Source organism: Peromyscus eremicus, chromosome X (assembly GCF_949786415.1).
Source record: "Peromyscus eremicus chromosome X, PerEre_H2_v1, whole genome shotgun sequence".
NCBI lineage: Eukaryota > Metazoa > Chordata > Mammalia > Rodentia > Cricetidae > Peromyscus > Peromyscus eremicus.
The window spans coordinates 95549146-95569630 of record NC_081439.1 but is presented as its reverse complement, the minus strand read 5'-3'; the positions used below and the strand labels follow the sequence as shown (position 1 = coordinate 95569630).

At 40.3% G+C, this 20485-nt stretch overlaps 2 protein-coding genes across 5 annotated transcripts; both read left to right on the top strand.

The window, feature by feature from the left end:
* The first annotated feature begins 2567 nt into the window (after nucleotides 1-2567).
* Nucleotides 2568-3644, top strand: LOC131900151 (periphilin-1-like). The gene has a single exon (XM_059251519.1). It carries the CDS (start codon nucleotides 2568-2570, stop codon nucleotides 3642-3644), a length of 1077 nt encoding a protein of 358 aa, XP_059107502.1.
* A 9757-nt stretch (nucleotides 3645-13401) lies between these two features.
* LOC131899263 (periphilin-1-like) lies at nucleotides 13402-14481 on the top strand. 4 transcript variants are annotated; one of them, XM_059250684.1, is made up of 4 exons: nucleotides 13402-13423; nucleotides 13469-13522; nucleotides 13703-14025; nucleotides 14146-14481. In XM_059250684.1, exons 1-4 carry the CDS (start codon nucleotides 13405-13407, stop codon nucleotides 14479-14481), a joined length of 732 nt encoding a protein of 243 aa, XP_059106667.1. In that variant the 5' UTR covers nucleotides 13402-13404. The 4 variants fall into 4 exon arrangements, with proteins under 4 accessions (XP_059106667.1, XP_059106666.1, XP_059106665.1 ...); XM_059250683.1 differs by having other exon boundaries at nucleotides 13703-14481; XM_059250682.1 differs by having other exon boundaries at nucleotides 13469-14025.
* Nucleotides 14482-20485: the final 6004 nt, after the last annotated feature.

The following is a 20485-nucleotide window of genomic DNA, read 5'->3' as shown; positions in this document are numbered from 1 at the left end:
TTTCTAAAGCTTTTATCCTGGCACTCAAATTGACTATCTTTTTAAATAGTAAAATAAGGATAAGGAAAGTAATAATGTGCATAATCCCATCAACGTTAATCTTCTCATATAGTTGTTCCATTTGCAGACTGCCTAAAATTTTATCAAACAAAGCCCAATTTTCTACCAATGTACACATAAAACCCATTTTTTTTTAATGTGGAAAAAAATTTCTCTTTTAAATAGTTTTTTTCCTTTAAAATATCTGATATCTTAATTGACTTACCAAGTCTGCATAGAACAGTAGAAATCCGAGGGAATTCCAAAACAGCTACCTAGTGTCCAAGGTGTGAATCCAAAGACAGAGAGAGAGAGTGAGAGAGAGAGAGAGAGAGCACAAGAAAGCACAGCCCAGCCACAAGTTCTGGCTAAATGCTTAAATCTAGCCATGTGTTCCCGTTTGAGTCTCTTTAGCTCCAACCAGGTGTGCTGACATTTCAGCCAAAAGCAGCTCTATCTGCAGTTGAGTGTAGCTACTGCAATTAGCGGTAGTTCTGGCAGGCCTTAATTTTTCATAGCACCGGTGTAGCTACAGTCGGTCAGTCAGCCCTGGGGCCTAGGCCGAGCTTGCCCAAGCTGGGGAGTCGGGTAGTTGGCAGGCCGCCAAGATGCTACAACTGGCTATGTGTAGCTCAGGTGTGAGCGGGGACCCAAAAGGCCACAGGCAAGTGGCTTCTTCATGAATTTGTACCACAAACACTGGGCACCAGATGTAGATGAACAGTCTTATTAAATAAGAAACATAGAGTCAAATGCAGAGTTAAAAGCTTAAGAGGTCAGAGCAGTAGCTGAGAGCTGAAACTTAAAACCACCTTCTTACCCTTCCTGCTGCTACTGTCCTTCCCCTCAGAAAGAGACCTACTTCCTGTGTATCTGTCTTTTTATTGACTTTCTGTTCTGCCTTCTCATTGGTTGTAAACCCAACCACATGACCTCCTCATCACTGCCTGTCTATACAGACCTCCAGGTCTTCTATGGTTGGTATTGAGATTAAAGACATGTGTCTCCATCCTGGCTGTATCCTTGAACACACAGAGATCTGTCTGTCATGTGATCTGGATTAAGGGTGTCTGCCACCACTGCCCGGCTTCTGCTATGGCTTGCTATTAGCTCTGATCCCCAGGCAATTTTGTTTATTAAATACAAATAAAATCACTTTTCAGTACAAATAAAATATCACCATATTTCTCCTTTTCTATTTTAATATAGAGAAAAAAGGACAAAAGTTATAACTAATGTAAGAAAAACTATACACAATGTTATGACATTATGATTTTTTCCTGTTACATAAATTAATTTTAATTCATTTTACATTTGTTCAATATGTTAAATAAATATTTTATAAGCTTGTATTTTAAGATACTTTATAGTTTTCACTAGTGAATTTTATTAGAATATTATGATTTTTTGCTATTACATAAATTAATTTTAAATCATTTTACATTTGTTCACTGTTAAATAAATATTTTATGTGTTTATGTTCTTTTCCTTATATGTTTTCAATGTTTATTTATATTTTATTCAATTTTTAAATTTTTAAAGATGATAATACAATCACATTCCTTTCTTTTCTATTTCCTTCCCTTCTATATCCTCTCTTCCTGGTTACCTTTCAAATTCATGATCTCTTTTCCTTAATTATCTCACACACACACACACACACACACACACCCATAAATATATAATTACAGCATTCCCAGTCTATTTAGTGTTTCTTGTATTTGTATATGATTCAGAGCAACGACTTGATATTGGTAACCAGTTAAAAGGGTCATCCATGGGGAAGACTAATTCTTTAGCAGTCTGTAGTTCTTTGTTTAGGGGTGAACGCTATGAGATTTCCCCCTTTCAAGTGAGCATATTGATTGGTATTGTCTTTATTCAGGTCTTGTTTAGGCAGTCATATTGTTGAAATATCATGCGTGAAGCTTCCCTTTGATTTCTGGTTCCTACAAACTTTCCTCTTCCTCTTAATAATGTTCCCTGAGCCTTAGGCAAAGGAGTTGATATATATATATATATATATATATGTGTGTGTGTGTGTGTGTGTGTGTGTGTGTATCTTGGGGCTAGACACCCCACAATCACTTGTTCTCTGAATTTGAGTGGTTGTGATTTTGTGCAATGGTCTCTCTATTTTGCAAAGAGAAGCTTGTTTTGGTGAGGGGTGAGAGCTACACTTATTCGTAGTAACTGGAATTCACTTAGGAATTGTACTGATTTAGTCAAGTAGTAGTACTGCATTCTCCTCTAGGACGCATGACCTCACTAGCCCCAGCTAATTTCTTAGCTTTCAAGCACCTGGCATGATTTCCCTGCTGTTGAGTGGTCCTAAGTCTAATTAGAGAGCTGTTGGTGGGGTTTCAGCAGCAGTGGTGGAACGTTTGTGTTGGAGAGTTCCAAGGACGAATTTTTAGACAATAACAGATTCTTGAACTGAGCCATGAGTATGGTTGGAAATTGAAAGTGAACAGGAACGGAAGTACACATTTCTGTTCACAGAAGTCCAGTGGCTTCCACGAGATGAGATGTGGTCTGAAGAATGGTGTGACTACAAGCGACTTCCAGGAAATCAAGCGCAGGGATGCTCAGACTACAAGCGACTTCCACGAAAACAAGCGCCTCCTTGTTGCCATCCCAGTGATGGCAACCATCGATTAATTAACGTGCCGAAGAGACCGCCTCTGGGAGACAAGAGATCATCTCTGCTAGCCAGACCCGATGAAGGAGGCTACAGTAGATACTACTGTCACGTGGATTACCAAAAAAGTGATGAGGGCCGCTGTTTTTCTCAGAATCCAAGAAGTGGCCCACCCTACCAAAGAGGCCCTTATGGCTACCGATGGTCAAGAGATGAGTATGCCACAAGCCGACAGCCTCAGTACAGGGTCATGAGAAACGGCTTTAGAAGAAGACGTTTGTATTCTTCCCATTATTCAAGACAACGATCTCCCCATAAATGGGGCGCTCCTTTTTGGAGAGAATCACGTGTGGGCGGCAAGGACTCCCTACACAGCAGATTTGGCTCCAGTCTCAGCAGTAGAAGCAGGATGCGCTCCTTCCTTCAGTCTCGACATCGATGTAAAGAGAGAGCCATCCAGTTTTTGAAAACATCAAGAGATACTGTGCCTTCAGGTTCTTCATCCAAGGTGTTAAAAAGCCCCAGCCGGCTGACTGAGAAGGAACAGGCTGATGCTGCAAGCAAGTGGGCTAATGAAAATCCCAAGAAGTCAGAAGAAAATCACTTGGCTGAAATGTCCGAGTTTGAGACGGGATCCAAGGCACCGTTATGTATCAACCAGACAGAAGAACCCCAGTCCAACACAACAGCTGGCACAGAATTGTGTGAAGACAGCCAGCTTAGCAGTCGCTCAAAAGTGATTGCATCGAAAATCACGGAGATTGAGAAGGTTTACCGACAAGTCTGTGAAACTTTCGGGATGGTGGTGGAAAGGCTGGTTGAAAAGGATCGTTCCTTAGAAAAATCTATACAGTTTGCAATGAAGCAGAGTTTGCATGAAATAGGTGAGCAACATGTTGAAGAACTCAAGCATTTCATTATGGAGTATGATAATTCTACTCCAGATTTTGGAGGCCCTTTTTGAGAAGAATTAGGGCTCAGTTCAAACAAATTTTTAAAGCTTCTAGATTTTTCCCTTTGGACTTTTGAAATCCTTACTATTTTGTGATGAAGAGAAATACTTTATGATAACTGACCCCGTTGCTAGTATCAAATAAACATCTACAATAGTTTTTAAAGTCTCTTAATTAGAATGTTTTCCCTATGTGTAGAATCGTCTAATCCATCTTAATACATCCCCTCCCTTCCAAAAATGATGTTCAATTAATTTTTTAATGTTTGAAAAGGCAGTTCTGGAGAGAAGCTCTCTGTACTTAACTCATGATCAATAGTCTTCCATGATGTGCTGGTCTCCGGGGTATAATTTGTAGTTAGAGATCATTCCAGGTTGCATCATAGGCATTGTTAGCATTTTGAGTTGAGTTTCACTTGTTGCCTGCTTTTTTTCTGCTTTGCAACTTTCAGTGGTGTCAAAATATGCTGTCTTAAGGAAGTAGAACTTAGCTGTCTTGCAATATTTGCTTTGAGAATAATTCTTCTTTTGTATAGGAAAGAAGCACTTAAAAAAATCTCTAAAGGACACATTGAAACAAAACCTTCTTCTCAAGTCATTGAACTTAGTTTGTCTCTTCTATGAAGTGAGGCTCCTAACTGCTCTCTCTGAACAACATTATAGATAAGACCGATAGGAGGGGGTAACTTGAGACAAAGATGCATTTTAATTTGAAATTTCTCAGAAACTCTTCTGGTAGTGATAACAAATTAGACTATACAACAACCTGGAGTTTTGTTTTAGGCCTGTTCTTTATTAAAGAGGGACCTGACAAGGAGCTCATGATTAGGATAAAATGATAGATTTCTTGGTTAGTTTCCGTGATCTTAGTTCTGTAGACTTAGAGAATCTCCCTCTTCACATGTGTTATCATAGAAACAAGGCAGAATAAGGCATCACACCACAGGGAATGTGCTCTAAAAAGGCAGTTCATGAGCTAGGAAACAAGGAGGACCCTTAGAGGGACACATGGATCACCTTGGGAAGGAGAAACAGAGGATATCTACATGAGTAAACTGGGGGTGAGGGGGGCAGTGGGGGAAGGGTTTGGGGATTGAGAACATGGTTAACCTAGGGAACTTGGAGTGGGAGAGTAATGAAAGAGATGTCTGGATAGAGGGTGTCATTATGGGTCTAGGGAAAAACCTGGTGCTAGGGGAATTTCCAGGAATCCACAAGGATGACCCCAGAATAAACTACTAGCAATAGTGGAGAAGGTGCCTGAACTGGCGTAACCTGGTTGTCAGATCGATAAATATCCTGTCATCATAGAGCCTTCATCCAGTAACTGATGGAAGCAGGTAAAGAAATCCACAACCAAGAACCAGGCCGAGCTCCAGGAGCCAGTTGAGAGAGGGAATAAGAATGAGGAAGACGGGGTCAGGATCATGATGGGGAAATCTACAGAGACAACTGGACCAAGTTCGTGGAAACTCACGAACTTTAGACCAACAGCTGTGGAGCCCTCATGGGACTATACTACCCTCTGTATACGGGAGAAACTTGGTCTCTTTGAGGGGCCCCTGGCAGTGGGATCAGGATCTATCCCTGGTGCATGATCTGGCTTTCTGGATCCCATTACCTGTGGTGGGACACCTTGCTCACTCTTGACGCATGGTGGAGGAGCTTGGTCCTGACTCAACTAAATGTACCAGGCTTTCCTGTTCCCCCATGGAAGGACTAACCCTTTTGGAGGAGGGCATTGGTCATTGGGGGGAAAGGAGGGAGGAATTGGAGGAGCGTTGAGAGGGTGATCTGTAGTTGGTATGTAAATTGAATTAAAAAAATTAAAAAATAAAGCCATTTCGTGTACCCAGGATAAGACCTGGTCCCATTGCCAGCGGGTGGCATGAGGAGAACTTGTGGGGAAGCGGGAGAAGGGGAGGGAGGGAGAACTGGGGTTGGTAAGTAAAATTAAAAAAAAAGTATATAAAAAATTAAAATGAAAAAAGAAATGTGGCAAAAGACATCAAGGCCAGCAGAGCTCCCCTCAACTTGTAAGTGAGTCAGTGAAGAGAGAGGAGACAATTTGGACATTACACTCACTTCTTGATCCTTCCCAGCATAGCACTGAGCCAAAATACACAATTTGGGACAATAGGTACATTAAAAATCATGGTTTGAATTACATCTCAATTTGAAAATCTCCTTTTTTTGAGTCAAGGTTTTACAGTCTGGACCTAGGTAGACTGGAAACCATTGTGTACACCAGGCTGTCCTCAAAATCACAGAGATCCCCCTGCCTCTGCCTCCTGCATGCTGGGATTAAACACATGTGCTACCATCCTCAGTATTCTCTTCCTTATGGCCAAGATGTAAGAGGTATGATGCATACTTGTAGGCAGAGTTTTTTTTCCTTTGGGCCTCCATCTCACAATTTAAAAAATGACATGGAGACATACTATTAATAATGAAAAACTCAGCCTATAGCTTATGCTTGTCCCACTAGCTCCCATAACTTAACCCATTTATATCAATCTATGTTTTGCCTCATGACTTTTTACCTCTCTTCCATCTTGCAACTCCTGTTTCCTCTCCATGTGCCCTGGTGTCTGTCACATGCCTAGATGCATCTCTCTTCCTCACTTTCTGCCCGGAAGTCCTGTCCAACCTCTTTCCACCTAGCTATTGGCCATTCAGCTCTTTATTAAAGCAATCAGAAGGCGCCTTGGCAAAGACACATCTTCACAGTGTACAAAACAATTATTCCACACTACATACTTATTGATTATTTGCCAAGCTGGTCTTTGTGGTATTTTGATGTCACAGCTGGTTACGTGTATTTGTTGTTTCCTTCCCTTGGCTGCTTGCACAGCACCAAGTACTATGAAAATTAGTCCTCAGAGTGCAGACTTTCAGGTCAATTCCAGCTTGGATCCTTCCAGTCCGGTGTCTGAAGCACATGGTATTTTCAGCAAGAGAGACTTACCTCCAACTTCTGTGAGATGGTCAAGGGCAATGTCAATACCCCATATTGTTTTGGGACTTTCAAACTCCCCTTACCAACAACTCAAAAGGGAGTGTTTCATCCCTGGTACTGGGGATTTTGCTAGACAGTCTATGGCTTTTTATAGAAACATTGACATCTCAGCTGAGGGAATTTTCATTTAAAGTACAGACGTATACACATACACACACACACACACACACACACACACACACAGGAACACATACAAGTAACTTTAGATAAATAATCATTTTCTTATTTAGGGTTTCTGTTGCTGTGATGAAGCACCATGACTCAAAATTGAGTTGAGGAAGACAGGGTTTATTTGGCTTACATTCCATATCACTGTTCATCAGTCAGGATAGGAACCTGGAGGCAGGAGCTTATGCAAAGGCCATGAAGGAATACTTCTTACTAGCTTGCTCCCCATGGCTTACTCAGCCTGCTTTTGTATAGAACCCAGAAACACCAGCCCAGAGATTGTACCAACCACAGTTTGCTGGGCCATACCCACCAATCACTAACTAAGAAAATGCCCTACTGGGTTGCCTACAGCACAATCTTATGGAGGCATTTTCTCAGTTGAGGCTCCCTCCACTCAGATGATGCTAGTTTGTGTAAAGTTGACACAAAACTAGCCAGCACAATCACTATGGCTTTTTTCAAGCACCCTTACTGTTATTTCCACCACTTCCCCTCCATCCCCAATTGTATTGACCACCTTCTCTCCACTCCAATGAAAACCTCCCCTGTTTTCACTATTTCCCCTCACATCATTTGTGTATTGTTATTCTTCACTCTAGGGATCCTTCCCATGCCCTCCCCTCTGTGCTACCACTTGACTTTCATAGTTTCTGCACATACGCCAGTTTTCATATTCACATCTGAAGATTTGGAGGTAGGTATCACAGAAGAATGAGAACATGTGTCATTTGACTTTCTGTGTCTGTGTTAATTCACTTAATATAATATTTTCTAGTTCCAGCCTTTTGCCTCTAGATTTCATTTTCTTTACAGATAAATAGTATTCCTAAGTGTATATGTACTGCATTCTCATTACCCACTCATTAGTTGAAAGCTATTTAGGTTATTTCCTTTTCCGAGTCTTTGTGAATAGAGTGGTAATGAACAAGACTGAGCAAGTATCTGGGGTAGGATGTCAAGAACTTTGGACACATGCCAAAGAACTTCATAGCATGCTTATCAGGTATGAGTTTTCCTGCATATGTATACACACTACATGTATGTCATGCCCACGGAGATCAGAAGCGGTATCAGTTCTTCTGGAACTGGAGATAAAGAATGTTGTGAGCCTCTAAGTAGGTAATGGCAATTTAAGCTTGGTCCTCTGCAAGAGAAAAATGCTGTTAACCACTGAGACATGAGACATGTCTTTCTCTTTTTTTTTCATTTTTCTTTATTAAGAAATTGTCTCCTCACTCTACATACCACCCACAGATCCCACCTCCTTCCTTCTCCAACCCCCAGCCCTCTCTTCCAAGCCACCCAACATCCCCACCTCTCCCAAATCAAGGTCTCCCATGTGGAGTCAGTAGAGCCCAGCACACTAAGCCCGAGCAAGTCCAAGCCCCTTCCCACTGCACCAAGGCTGCACAAGGCATCACACCACAGGCACCAGATTCCCAAAAGCCTGCCCAAATTTTTTTTATGAGGCTACAGTTACCCTGATATCGAAAACACACAAAGATGCAACAAAGTAAGAAGATTACAGACCAATCTCCCTCATGAACATTGATGCAAAAATACTCAATGGAATACTGCCCAACCGAGTCCAGGAACACATCAAAAAATTTATCCCCCATGACCAAGTAGGCTTCATCCCAGGGATACAAGAATGGTTGAACATATGAAAATCTCTCAATGTAATACACCATATAAACAAACTGAAAGAAAACAACTGCATGATCATCTCATTAGATGCTGAAAAGGCCTTTGACAAAATCCAACACCCCTTCATGATAAAAGTTTTAGAGAGTTCTGAAATATAAGGAACATACCTAAACATAATAAAGGCAAAGTACAGCAAGCCAACACCTTAATGGAGAGAAACTCAAGAGAACTTCAAGTACTATATTGAATAAATATGGAGAGAGTGAACAGCATTGTCTTGTTCCTGCTTTTAGTAGAATCTCTTTGAACTTTTTGATGTTGGCTGTTTCTGTTTCCTTAGGGCTTATTTGTCTATTCAAATTGTTTATCTGGTCTTGGTTTAACTTCGGTATGTGGTACCTGTCTAGAAAAATTGTCTGTTTCCAATTTTGAAGAGTACATGTGTTAGAAGTATGACCTGATGATTCTCTGGATTTCCTCGTTGTCTGTTGTTATGTCTCCCTTTCCATTTCTGATTTTGTTAATTTGGATGCTCTCTCTCTTTCTGCCTTTTGGCTAGTTTGGATAAGGGCTTGTCTATCTTATTCATTTTCTCAAAGAACCAACTCTTTGTTTCACTGATTCTTTGATTTGTTCTATTTGTTTGTATTTTATTGACTCCAACTCTCAATTTGATTATTTCCTGGCATCTCTTCCTCCTGGGTGAGTTTGTTTCTTTTTGTTCTAGAGCTTATAGGTGTGCTATTTAGTCACTAGTGTGAGATTTCTCCAATTTCTTTATGTGGGCATCTAGTGCTATGAATTTTCCTCTTAGCACTGCTTTCATAGTGTCCCATAAGTTTGAGTATGTAGTACATTCATTTTCATTGAATTGTAGGAAGTCTTTAATTTCTTTCTTCATTTCTTCCTTTACCCATTGGTGATTCAGTTGAGGATTATTCAGTTCCCATGAGATTGTAGGCCTTCTGTAATTTTTGTTGTTGTTGAAATCTAAATTTAAACCATGGTGGTCTGATAGACTACAGGAGGTTATTCTAACTTTTTTGTATCTATTGAGATTTGCTTTGTGACTGAGTATGTGATTGATTTTAGAGAAAGTTCCATGGGGTGCTACGGATAAGGTATATTCTTTATTGTTATGGTGGAATATTCTGTGGATATCTATTAGGTCCATTTGAGTCATAACATCTGTTAGATCCCTTATTTCTCTGTTAAGTTTCAATGTGGCAGATCTGTACAGTATTGAGAGTGGGATGTTGAAGTCTCCTACTACTAATGTGTGGAGTTTGATATGCGATTTAAGCCTTATTAATGTTTCTTTTACATATGTTGGTGCCCTTGTATTTGGGGCATAAACATTCAGAATTGAGACTTCATCTTGGTGGATCTTTCTTGTGATGAGTATGTAATGTCCTTCCCAATCTCTTTTGATTGATTTTAGTTTGAAGTCTATGTTGTTAGAATTTAGGATAGCCACACCAGCTTGCTTCTTAAGTCCATTTGATTGGAAAGTCTTTTCCCAGCCTTTTACTCTGAGGTAATGTCTGTCTTTGCAGTTGAAGTGTGTTTGTTTTATGCAGCAGAAGGATGGATCCTGTTTTCGTACCCATTCTGTTAGCCTGTGTCTTTGTATGGGCAAATTGAGTCCATTGATAGTAAGAGATATTAATGACAAGTTATTGTTAATTCCTGTTATTTTTTTGTTGGTGGTGGCGTTTGTGTGTATGCATTTTCCTTCTTTGAGATTTGCTGCTATCTATTGCCTGTTTTTTTTTTTTTTTTTTGTGGGAGCAGCTAACTTCCTTGGGTTGGAGTTTTTCTTCTAGTACTTTCTATAGGGCTGGATTTGTGGATAGGTATTGTTTAATCTGGTTTTATCATGGAATAATTTTTTTTTCTGTCTATGATCATTGAAAACTTTACTGGGCATAGTATTCTGGGCTGGCATCTGTGATCCCTTAGTGTTTGCAAAAGGTCTGTCTAGGACCTTCTTGCTTTTAGACTCTCCTTTGAGAAGCTGGGTGTAATTCTGATAGGTCTTCCTTCATATGTTACTTGAACTTTTTCCTTTGCAGCTTGTAAATGTAACCTTCATGTTACATAAGAAACACAGAACCAATTGTAGAGTTAAAAGCCCAAGAGGTCAGAGCAATAGCTAAGAGCTAAAAACCTTAACCTTCACTGCCGCTGCTGTCCTCCTTAGCGAGTGCCCTAAGGTAGCTGCTGTATGATTACCAGATAAATTAAGGGTGATTGTGTGAAAACAGGCTTTCTTTCTGTAACCTTAAATTCCAATCCTGAAACAATTTCACTGTTAATTTCTTCTGTCTGAATCTGAATTTCTCTACAATTCATTTTAACAGGTTTAACAGGTTTTTCTAAAGCTTTTATCCTGGCACTCAAATTGACTATCTTTTTAAATAGTAAAATAAGGATAAGGAAAGTAATAATGTGCATAATCCCATCAACATTAATCTTCTCATATAGTTGTTCCATTTGCAGACTGCCTAAAATTTTATCAAACAAAGCCCAATTTTCTACCAATGTACACATAAAACCCATTTTTTTTTAATGTGGAAAAAATTTCTCTTTTAAATAGTTTTTTTCCTTTAAAATATCTGATATCTTAATTGACTTACCAAGTCTGCATAGAACAGTAGAAATCCGAGGGAATTCCAAAACAGCTACCTAGTGTCCAAGGTGTGAATCCAAAGACAGAGAGAGAGAGTGAGAGAGAGAGAGAGAGAGCACAAGAAAGCACAGCCCAGCCACAAGTTCTGGCTAAATGCTTAAATCTAGCCATGTGTTCCCGTTTGAGTCTCTTTAGCTCCAACCAGGTGTGCTGACATTTCAGCCAAAAGCAGCTCTATCTGCAGTTGAGTGTAGCTACTGCAATTAGCGGTAGTTCTGGCAGGCCTTAATTTTTCATAGCACCGGTGTAGCTACAGTCGGTCAGTCAGCCCTGGGGCCTAGGCTGAGCTTGCCCAAGCTGGGGAGTCGGGTAGTTGGCAGGCCGCCAAGATGCTACAACTGGCTATGTGTAGCTCAGGTGTGAGCGGGGACCCAAAAGGCCACAGGCAAGTGGCTTCTTCATGAATTTGTACCACAAACACTGGGCACCAGATGTAGATGAACAGTCTTATTAAATAAGAAACATAGAGTCAAATGCAGAGTTAAAAGCTTAAGAGGTCAGAGCAGTAGCTGAGAGCTGAAACTTAAAACCACCTTCTTACCCTTCCTGCTGCTACTGTCCTTCCCCTCAGAAAGAGACCTACTTCCTGTGTATCTGTCTTTTTATTGACTTTCTGTTCTGCCTTCTCATTGGTTGTAAACCCAACCACATGACCTCCTCATCACTGCCTGTCTATACAGACCTCCAGGTCTTCTATGGTTGGTATTGAGATTAAAGACATGTGTCTCCATCCTGGCTGTATCCTTGAACACACAGAGATCTGTCTGTCATGTGATCTGGATTAAGGGTGTCTGCCACCACTGCCCGGCTTCTGCTATGGCTTGCTATTAGCTCTGATCCCCAGGCAATTTTGTTTATTAAATACAAATAAAATCACTTTTCAGTACAAATAAAATATCACCATATTTCTCCTTTTCTATTTTAATATAGAGAAAAAAGGACAAAAGTTATAACTAATGTAAGAAAAACTATACACAATGTTATGACATTATGATTTTTTCCTGTTACATAAATTAATTTTAATTCATTTTACATTTGTTCAATATGTTAAATAAATATTTTATAAGCTTGTATTTTAAGATACTTTATAGTTTTCACTAGTGAATTTTATTAGAATATTATGATTTTTTGCTATTACATAAATTAATTTTAAATCATTTTACATTTGTTCACTGTTAAATAAATATTTTATGTGTTTATGTTCTTTTCCTTATATGTTTTCAATGTTTATTTATATTTTATTCAATTTTTAAATTTTTAAAGATGATAATACAATCACATTCCTTTCTTTTCTATTTCCTTCCCTTCTATATCCTCTCTTCCTGGTTACCTTTCAAATTCATGATCTCTTTTCCTTAATTATCTCACACACACACACACACACACACACACACACACACACCCATAAATATATAATTACAGCATTCCCAGTCTATTTAGTGTTTCTTGTATTTGTATATGATTCAGAGCAACGACTTGATATTGGTAACCAGTTAAAAGGGTCATCCCTGGGGAAGACTAATTCTTTAGCAGTCTGTAGTTCTTTGTTTAGGGGTGAACTCTATGAGATTTCCCCCTTTCAAGTGAGCATATTGATTGGTATTGTCTTTATTCAGGTCTTGTTTAGGCAGTCATATTGTTGAAATATCATGCGTGAAGCTTCCCTTTGATTTCTGGTTCCTACAAACTTTCCTCTTCCTCTTAATAATGTTCCCTGAGCCTTAGGCAAAGGAGTTGAGATATATATATATATATATATGTGTGTGTGTGTGTGTATCTTGGGGCTAGACACCCCACAATCACTTGTTCTCTGAATTTGAGTGGTTGTGATTTTGTGCAATGGTCTCTCTATTTTGCAAAGAGAAGCTTGTTTTGGTGAGGGGTGAGAGCTACACTTATTCGTAGTAACTGGAATTCACTTAGGAATTGTACTGATTTAGTCAAGTAGTAGTACTGCATTCTCCTCTAGGACGCATGACCTCACTAGCCCCAGCTAATTTCCTAGCTTTCAAGCACCTGGCATGATTTCCCTGCTGTTGAGTGGTCCTAAGTCTAATTAGAGAGCTGTTGGTGGGGTTTCAGCAGCAGTGGTGGAACGTTTGTGTTGGAGAGTTCCAAGGACGAATTTTTAGACAATAATAGATTCTTGAACTGAGCCATGAGTATGGTTGGAAATTGAAAGTGAACAGGAACGGAAGTACACATTTCTGTTCACAGAAGTCCAGTGGCTTCCACGAGATGAGATGTGGTCTGAAGGATGGTGTGACTACAAGCGACTTCCAGGAAATCAAGCGCAGGGATGCTCAGACTACAAGCGACTTCCACGAAAACAAGCGCCTCCTTGTTGCCATCCCAGTGATGGCAACCATCGATTAATTAACGTGCCGAAGAGACCGCCTCTGGGAGACAAGAGATCATCTCTGCTAGCCAGACCCGATGAAGGAGGCTACAGTAGATACTACTCTCACGTGGATTACCAAAAAAGTGATGAGGGCCGCTGTTTTTCTCAGAATCCAAGAAGTGGCCCACCCTACCAAAGAGGCCCTTATGGCTACCGATGGTCAAGAGATGAGTATGCCACAAGCCGACAGCCTCAGTACAGGGTCATGAGAAACGGCTTTAGAAGAAGACGTTTGTATTCTTCCCATTATTCAAGACAACGATCTCCCCATAAATGGGGCGCTCCTTTTTTGAGAGAATCACGTGTGGGCGGGAAGCACTCCCTACACAGCAGATTTGGCTCCAGTCTCAGCAGTAGAAGCAGGATGCGCTCCTTCCATCAGTCTCGACATCGATGTAAAGAGAGAGCCATCCAGTTTTTGAAAACATCAAGAGATACTGTGCCTTCAGGTTCTTCATCCAAGGTGTTAAAAAGCCCCAGCCGGCTGACTGAGAAGGAACAGGCTGATGCTGCAAGCAAGTGGGCTAATGAAAATCCCAAGAAGTCAGAAGAAAATCACTTGGCTGAAATGTCCGAGTTTGAGACGGGATCCAAGGCACCGTTATGTATCAACCAGACAGAAGAACCCCAGTCCAACACAACAGCTGGCACAGAATTGTGTGAAGACAGCCAGCTTAGCAGTCGCTCAAAAGTGATTGCATCGAAAATCACGGAGATTGAGAAGGTTTACCGACAAGTCTGTGAAACTTTCGGGATGGTGGTGGAAAGGCTGGTTGAAAAGGATCGTTCCTTAGAAAAATCTATACAGTTTGCAATGAAGCAGAGTTTGCATGAAATAGGTGAGCAACATGTTGAAGAACTCAAGCATTTCATTATGGAGTATGATAATTCTACTCCAGATTTTGGAGGCCCTTTTTGAGAAGAATTAGGGCTCAGTTCAAACAAATTTTTAAAGCTTCTAGATTTTTCCCTTTGGACTTTTGAAATCCTTACTATTTTGTGATGAAGAGAAATACTTTATGATAACTGACCCCGTTGCTAGTATCAAATAAACATCTACAATAGTTTTTAAAGTCTCTTAATTAGAATGTTTTCCCTATGTGTAGAATCGTCTAATCCATCTTAATACATCCCCTCCCTTCCAAAAATGATGTTCAATTAATTTTTTAATGTTTGAAAAGGCAGTTCTGGAGAGAAGCTCTCTGTACTTAACTCATGATCAATAGTCTTCCATGATGTGCTGGTCTCCGGGGTATAATTTGTAGTTAGAGATCATTCCAGGTTGCATCATAGGCATTGTTAGCATTTTGAGTTGAGTTTCACTTGTTGCCTGCTTTTTTTCTGCTTTGCAACTTTCAGTGGTGTCAAAATATGCTGTCTTAAGGAAGTAGAACTTAGCTGTCTTGCAATATTTGCTTTGAGAATAATTCTTCTTTTGTATAGGAAAGAAGCACTTAAAAAAATCTCTAAAGGACACATTGAAACAAAACCTTCTTCTCAAGTCATTGAACTTAGTTTGTCTCTTCTATGAAGTGAGGCTCCTAACTGCTCTCTCTGAACAACATTATAGATAAGACCGATAGGAGGGGGTAACTTGAGACAAAGATGCATTTTAATTTGAAATTTCTCAGAAACTCTTCTGGTAGTGATAAGAAATTAGACTATACAACAACCTGGAGTTTTGTTTTAGGCCTGTTCTTTATTAAAGAGGGACCTGACAAGGAGCTCATGATTGGGATAAAATGATAGATTTCTTGGTTAGTTTCCGTGATCTTAGTTCTGTAGACTTAGAGAATCTCCCTCTTCACATGTGTTATCATAGAAACAAGGCAGAATAAGGCATCACACCACAGGGAATGTGCTCTAAAAAGGCAGTTCATGAGCTAGGAAACAAGGAGGACCCTTAGAGGGACACATGGATCACCTTGGGAAGGAGAAACAGAGGATATCTACATGAGTAAACTGGGGGTGAGGGGGGCAGTGGGGGAAGGGTTTGGGGATTGAGAACATGGTTAACCTAGGGAACTTGGAGTGGGAGAGTAATGAAAGAGATGTCTGGATAGAGGGTGTCATTATGGGTCTAGGGAAAAACCTGGTGCTAGGGGAATTTCCAGGAATCCACAAGGATGACCCCAGAATAAACTACTAGCAATAGTGGAGAAGGTGCCTGAACTGGCGTAACCTGGTTGTCAGATCGATAAATATCCTGTCATCATAGAGCCTTCATCCAGTAACTGATGGAAGCAGGTAAAGAAATCCACAACCAAGAACCAGGCCGAGCTCCAGGAGCCAGTTGAGAGAGGGAATAAGAATGAGGAAGACGGGGTCAGGATCATGATGGGGAAATCTACAGAGACAACTGGACCAAGTTCGTGGAAACTCACGAACTTTAGACCAACAGCTGTGGAGCCCTCATAGGACTATACTGCCCTCTGCATGCGGGAGAAACTTGGTCTCTTTGAGAGGCCCCTGGCAGTGGGATCAGGATCTATCCCTGGTACATGATCTGGTTTTCTGGATCCCATTACCTGTGGTGGGACATCTTGCTCACTCTTGACGCATGGTGGAGGAGCTTGGTCCTGACTCAACTAAATGTACCAGGCTTTCCTGTTCCCCCATGGAAGGACTAACTTTTTTGGAGGAGGGCATGGGTCGTTGGGGGGAAAGGAGGGAGGAATTGGAGGAGCGTTGAGAGGGTGATCTGTAGTTGGTATGTAAATTGAATTAAAAAATTAAAAAATAAAGCCATTTCGTGTACCCAGGATAAGACCTGGTCCCATTGCCAGCGGGTGGCATGAGAAGAACTTGCGGGGAAGCGGGAGAAGGGGAGGGAGGGAGAACTGGGGTTGGTAAGTAAAATTAAAAAAAAAGTATATAAAAAATTAAAATGAAAAAAGAAATGTGGCAAAAGACATCAAGGCCAGCAGAGCTCCCCTCAACTTGTAAGTGAGTCAGTGAACAGAGCGGAGACAATTTGGACATTACACTCACTTCTTGATCCTTCCCAGCATAGCACTGAGCCAAAATACACAATTTGGGACAATAGGTACATTAAAAATCATGGTTTGAATTACATCTCAATTTGAAAATCTCCTTTTTTTGAGTCAAGGTTTTACAGTCTGGACCTAGGTAGACTGGAAACCATTTTGTACACCAGGCTGTCCTCAAAATCACAGAGATCCCCCTGCCTCTGCCTCTGCCTCCTGCATGCTGGGATTAAACACATGTGCTACCATCCTCAGTATTCTCTTCCTTATGGCCAAGATGTAAGAGGTATGATGCATACTTGTAGGCAGAGATTTTTCCTTTGGGCCTCCAGCTCACAATTTAAAAAATGACATGGAGACATACTAATAATAATGAAAAGCTCAGCCTATAGCTTATGCTTGTCCCACTAGCTCCCATAACTTAACCCATTTATATCAATCTATGTTTTGCCTCATGACTTTTTACCTCTCTTCCATCTTGCAACTCCTGTTTTCTCTCCTTGTGCCCTGGTGTCTGTCACATGCCTAGATGCATCTGTCTTCCTCACTTTCTGCCCGGAAGTCCTGTCCAACCTCTTTCCACCTAGCTATTGGCCATTCAGCTCTTTATTAAAGCAATCAGAAGGTGCCTTGACAAAGACACATCTTCACAGTGTACAAAACAATTATTCCACACTACATACTTAATGATTTTTTCCAAGCTGGTCTTTGTGGTACTTTGATGTCACAGCTGGTTAGGTGTATTTGTTGTTTCCTTCCCTTGGCTGATTGAACAGCACCAAGTACTGTGAAAACTAGCCCTCAGGGTGCAGACTTTCAGGTCAGTTCCAGCTTGGATACTTCCAATCCTGTGTCTGAAGCACATGGTATTTTCAGCAAGAGAGACTTACCTCCAACTTTTGTGAGATGGTCAAGGGCAATGTCAATACCCCATATTGTTTTGGGACTCTCAAACTCCCCTTACCAAAAACTCAAAAGGGAGTTTTTCATCCCTGTTACTAGAGATTTTGCTAGACAGTCTATGGCTTTTTGTAGAAACATTGACATCTGAGGTGGGGGAATTTTCATTTAAAGTACAGATGTACACACACACACACACACACACACACACACACACAAACACACACACACACACACACACAAGTAATATTAGATAAATAATCATTGTCTTATTTAGGGTTTCTGTTGCTGTGATGAAGCACCATGACTCAAAAATGAGTTGAGGAGGAAAGGGTTTATTTGGCTTACATTCCATATCACTGTTCATCAGTCAGGACAGGAACCTGGAGGCAGGAGCTGATGCAAAGGCCATGAAGGAATACTTCTTACTAGCTTGCTCCCCATGGCTTACTCAGCCTGCTTTCGTATAGAACCCAGAACCACCAGACCAGAGATTGTACCCCCCACAGTTTGCTGGGCCAAACCCATGAATCACTAACTAAGAAAATGCCCTACAGGCTTGCCTACAGCCCAATCTTTTGGAGGCATTTTCTCAGTTGAGTCTCCCTCCACTCAGATGATGCTAGTTTGTGTAAAGTTGACACAAAACTAGCCAGCACAATTGCTGTGGCTTTTTTCAAGCAACCTTACTGTTATTTACACCTCTTCCTCTCCATCCCCATTTGTATTGACCACCTTCTCTCCACTCCAATGAAAATCTCCCCTGTTTTCACTATTTCCCCTCACATCATTTGTATATTGTTATTCTTCATTCTAGGGCTCCTTCCCATGCCCTCCCCTCTGTGCTACCACTTGACTTTCACAGTTTCTGAATTTACTCAGGTTTAATATTCACATCTGAAGATTTGGAGTTAGGAATCACAGAAGAATGGGAACATGTGCCATTTGACTTTCTGTGTCTGGGTTAATTCACTTAATACAATATTTTCTAGTTCCATCCCTTTGCCTCTAGATTTCATTTTCTTTACAGATAAATAGTATTCCACAGTGTATATGTACTGCATTCTCATTACCTCTTCATTAGTTGAAAGCTATTTAGGTTATTTCTCTTTCCTAGTCTATGTGAATAGAGTGGTAATGAACAAGACTGAGCAAGTATCTGGGGTAGGATGTCAAGAACTTTGGACACATGCCAAAGAACTTCATAGCTTGCTTATAAGGTATGAGTTTTCCTGCATATATATGCACACTACATGTATGTCATGCCCACAGAAATCAGAAGAGGTGTCAGTTCTTCTGGAACTGGAAATAAAGAATGTTGTGAGCCTCTAAGTAGGTTATGGGAATTGAAGCTTGGTCCTCTGCAAGAGAAAAATGCTGTTAACCACTCAGACATGAACCATTTCTTTCTCTTTTTTCATTTTTCTTTATTAAGAAATTGTCTCCTCACTCTACATACCACCCACAGATCCCACCTCCTTCCTTCTCCAACCACCAGCCCTCTCTTCCAAGCCACCCAACATCCCCACCTCTCCCAAATCAAGGTCTCCCATGTGGAGTCAGTAGAGCCCAGCACATTAATCCCAAGCATGTCCAAGCCCCTTCCCACTGCACCAAGGCTGCACAAGGCATCACACCACAGGCACCAGATTCCCAAAAGCCTGCCCAAATTTTTTTATGAGGCTACAGTTACCCTGATATCGAAAACACACAAAGATGCAACAAAGTAAGAAAATTACAGACCAATCTCCCTCATGAACATTGACGCAAAAATACTCAATGGAATACTGGCCAACCGAATTCAGGAACACATCAAAAAATTTATCCACCATGACCAAGTAGGCTTCATCCCAGGGATGCAAGGGTGGTTGAACATATGAAAGTCTGTCAATGTAATACACCATATAAACAAACTGAAAGAAAACAACCGCATGATCATCTCATTAAATGCTGAGAAGGCCTTTGACAAAATCCAACACCCCTTCATGATAAAAGTTTTAGAGAGTTCAGAAATACAAGGAACATACCTAAACATAATAAAGGCAATTTACAGCAAGCCAACAGCTTGATGGAGAGAAACTCAAAAGAACTTCAAGTACTATATTGAATAAATATGGAGAGAGTGAACAGCATTGTCTTGTTACTGCTTTTAGTAGAATCTCTTTGAACTTTTTGATGTTGGCTGTTTTCTTGCTGTAAATTATAAATTTACAGTAAATGTAGTATGTTCAACCATCCTTGCATGTCTTGGATGAAGCCTACTTGATTATGGTGGATCCTTTTTTTTTATGTGTTTTTGGATTTGGTTTGCCAATATTTTATTGAGTATTTTTGCATCAATGTTAATGAGGGAGATTGGTCTGTAATTCTCTTTCTTTGTTGAATGTTTGTTTGGCTTGGGAATCAGAGTAACTGTAGCCTCATAAAAGGAGTTTGGTAATGTCCCTTCTGTTTCTATTGTGTGGAATAATCTGCAGAGTGTTGGTATTAACTCTTCTTTAAAAATCTGGTAGAATTCTGTGTTGAAACCATCTTGTCCTGGGATTTTTTTGGTTGGGAGACTTTTAATGTCTGTTTCTATTTCCTTAGGGGTTATTGGTCTATTCAAATTGTTTATCTGGTCTTGATTTAACTTTGGTATGTGGTACCTGTCTAGAAAAATGGTCTGTTTCCAATTTTGAAGAGTACAGGTGTTCGAAGTATGACCTGATGATTCTCTGGATTTCCTCGTTGTCTGTTGTTATGTCTCCCTTTCCATTTCTGATTTTGTTAATTTGGATTCACTCTCTCTCTCTGCCATTTGGTTAGTTTGGATAAGGGCTTGTTTATCTTATTCATTTTCTCAAAGAACCAACTCTTTTTTTCATTGATTCTTTGGTTTGTTCTCTTTGTTTGTATTTCATTGACTCCAACTCTCAATTTGATTATTTCCTGGCATCTCTTCCTTCTGGGTGAGTTTGTTTCTTTTTGTTCTAGAACTTATAGGTGTGCTATTTAGTCACTAGTGTGAGATTTCTCCAATTTTTTTTATGTGGG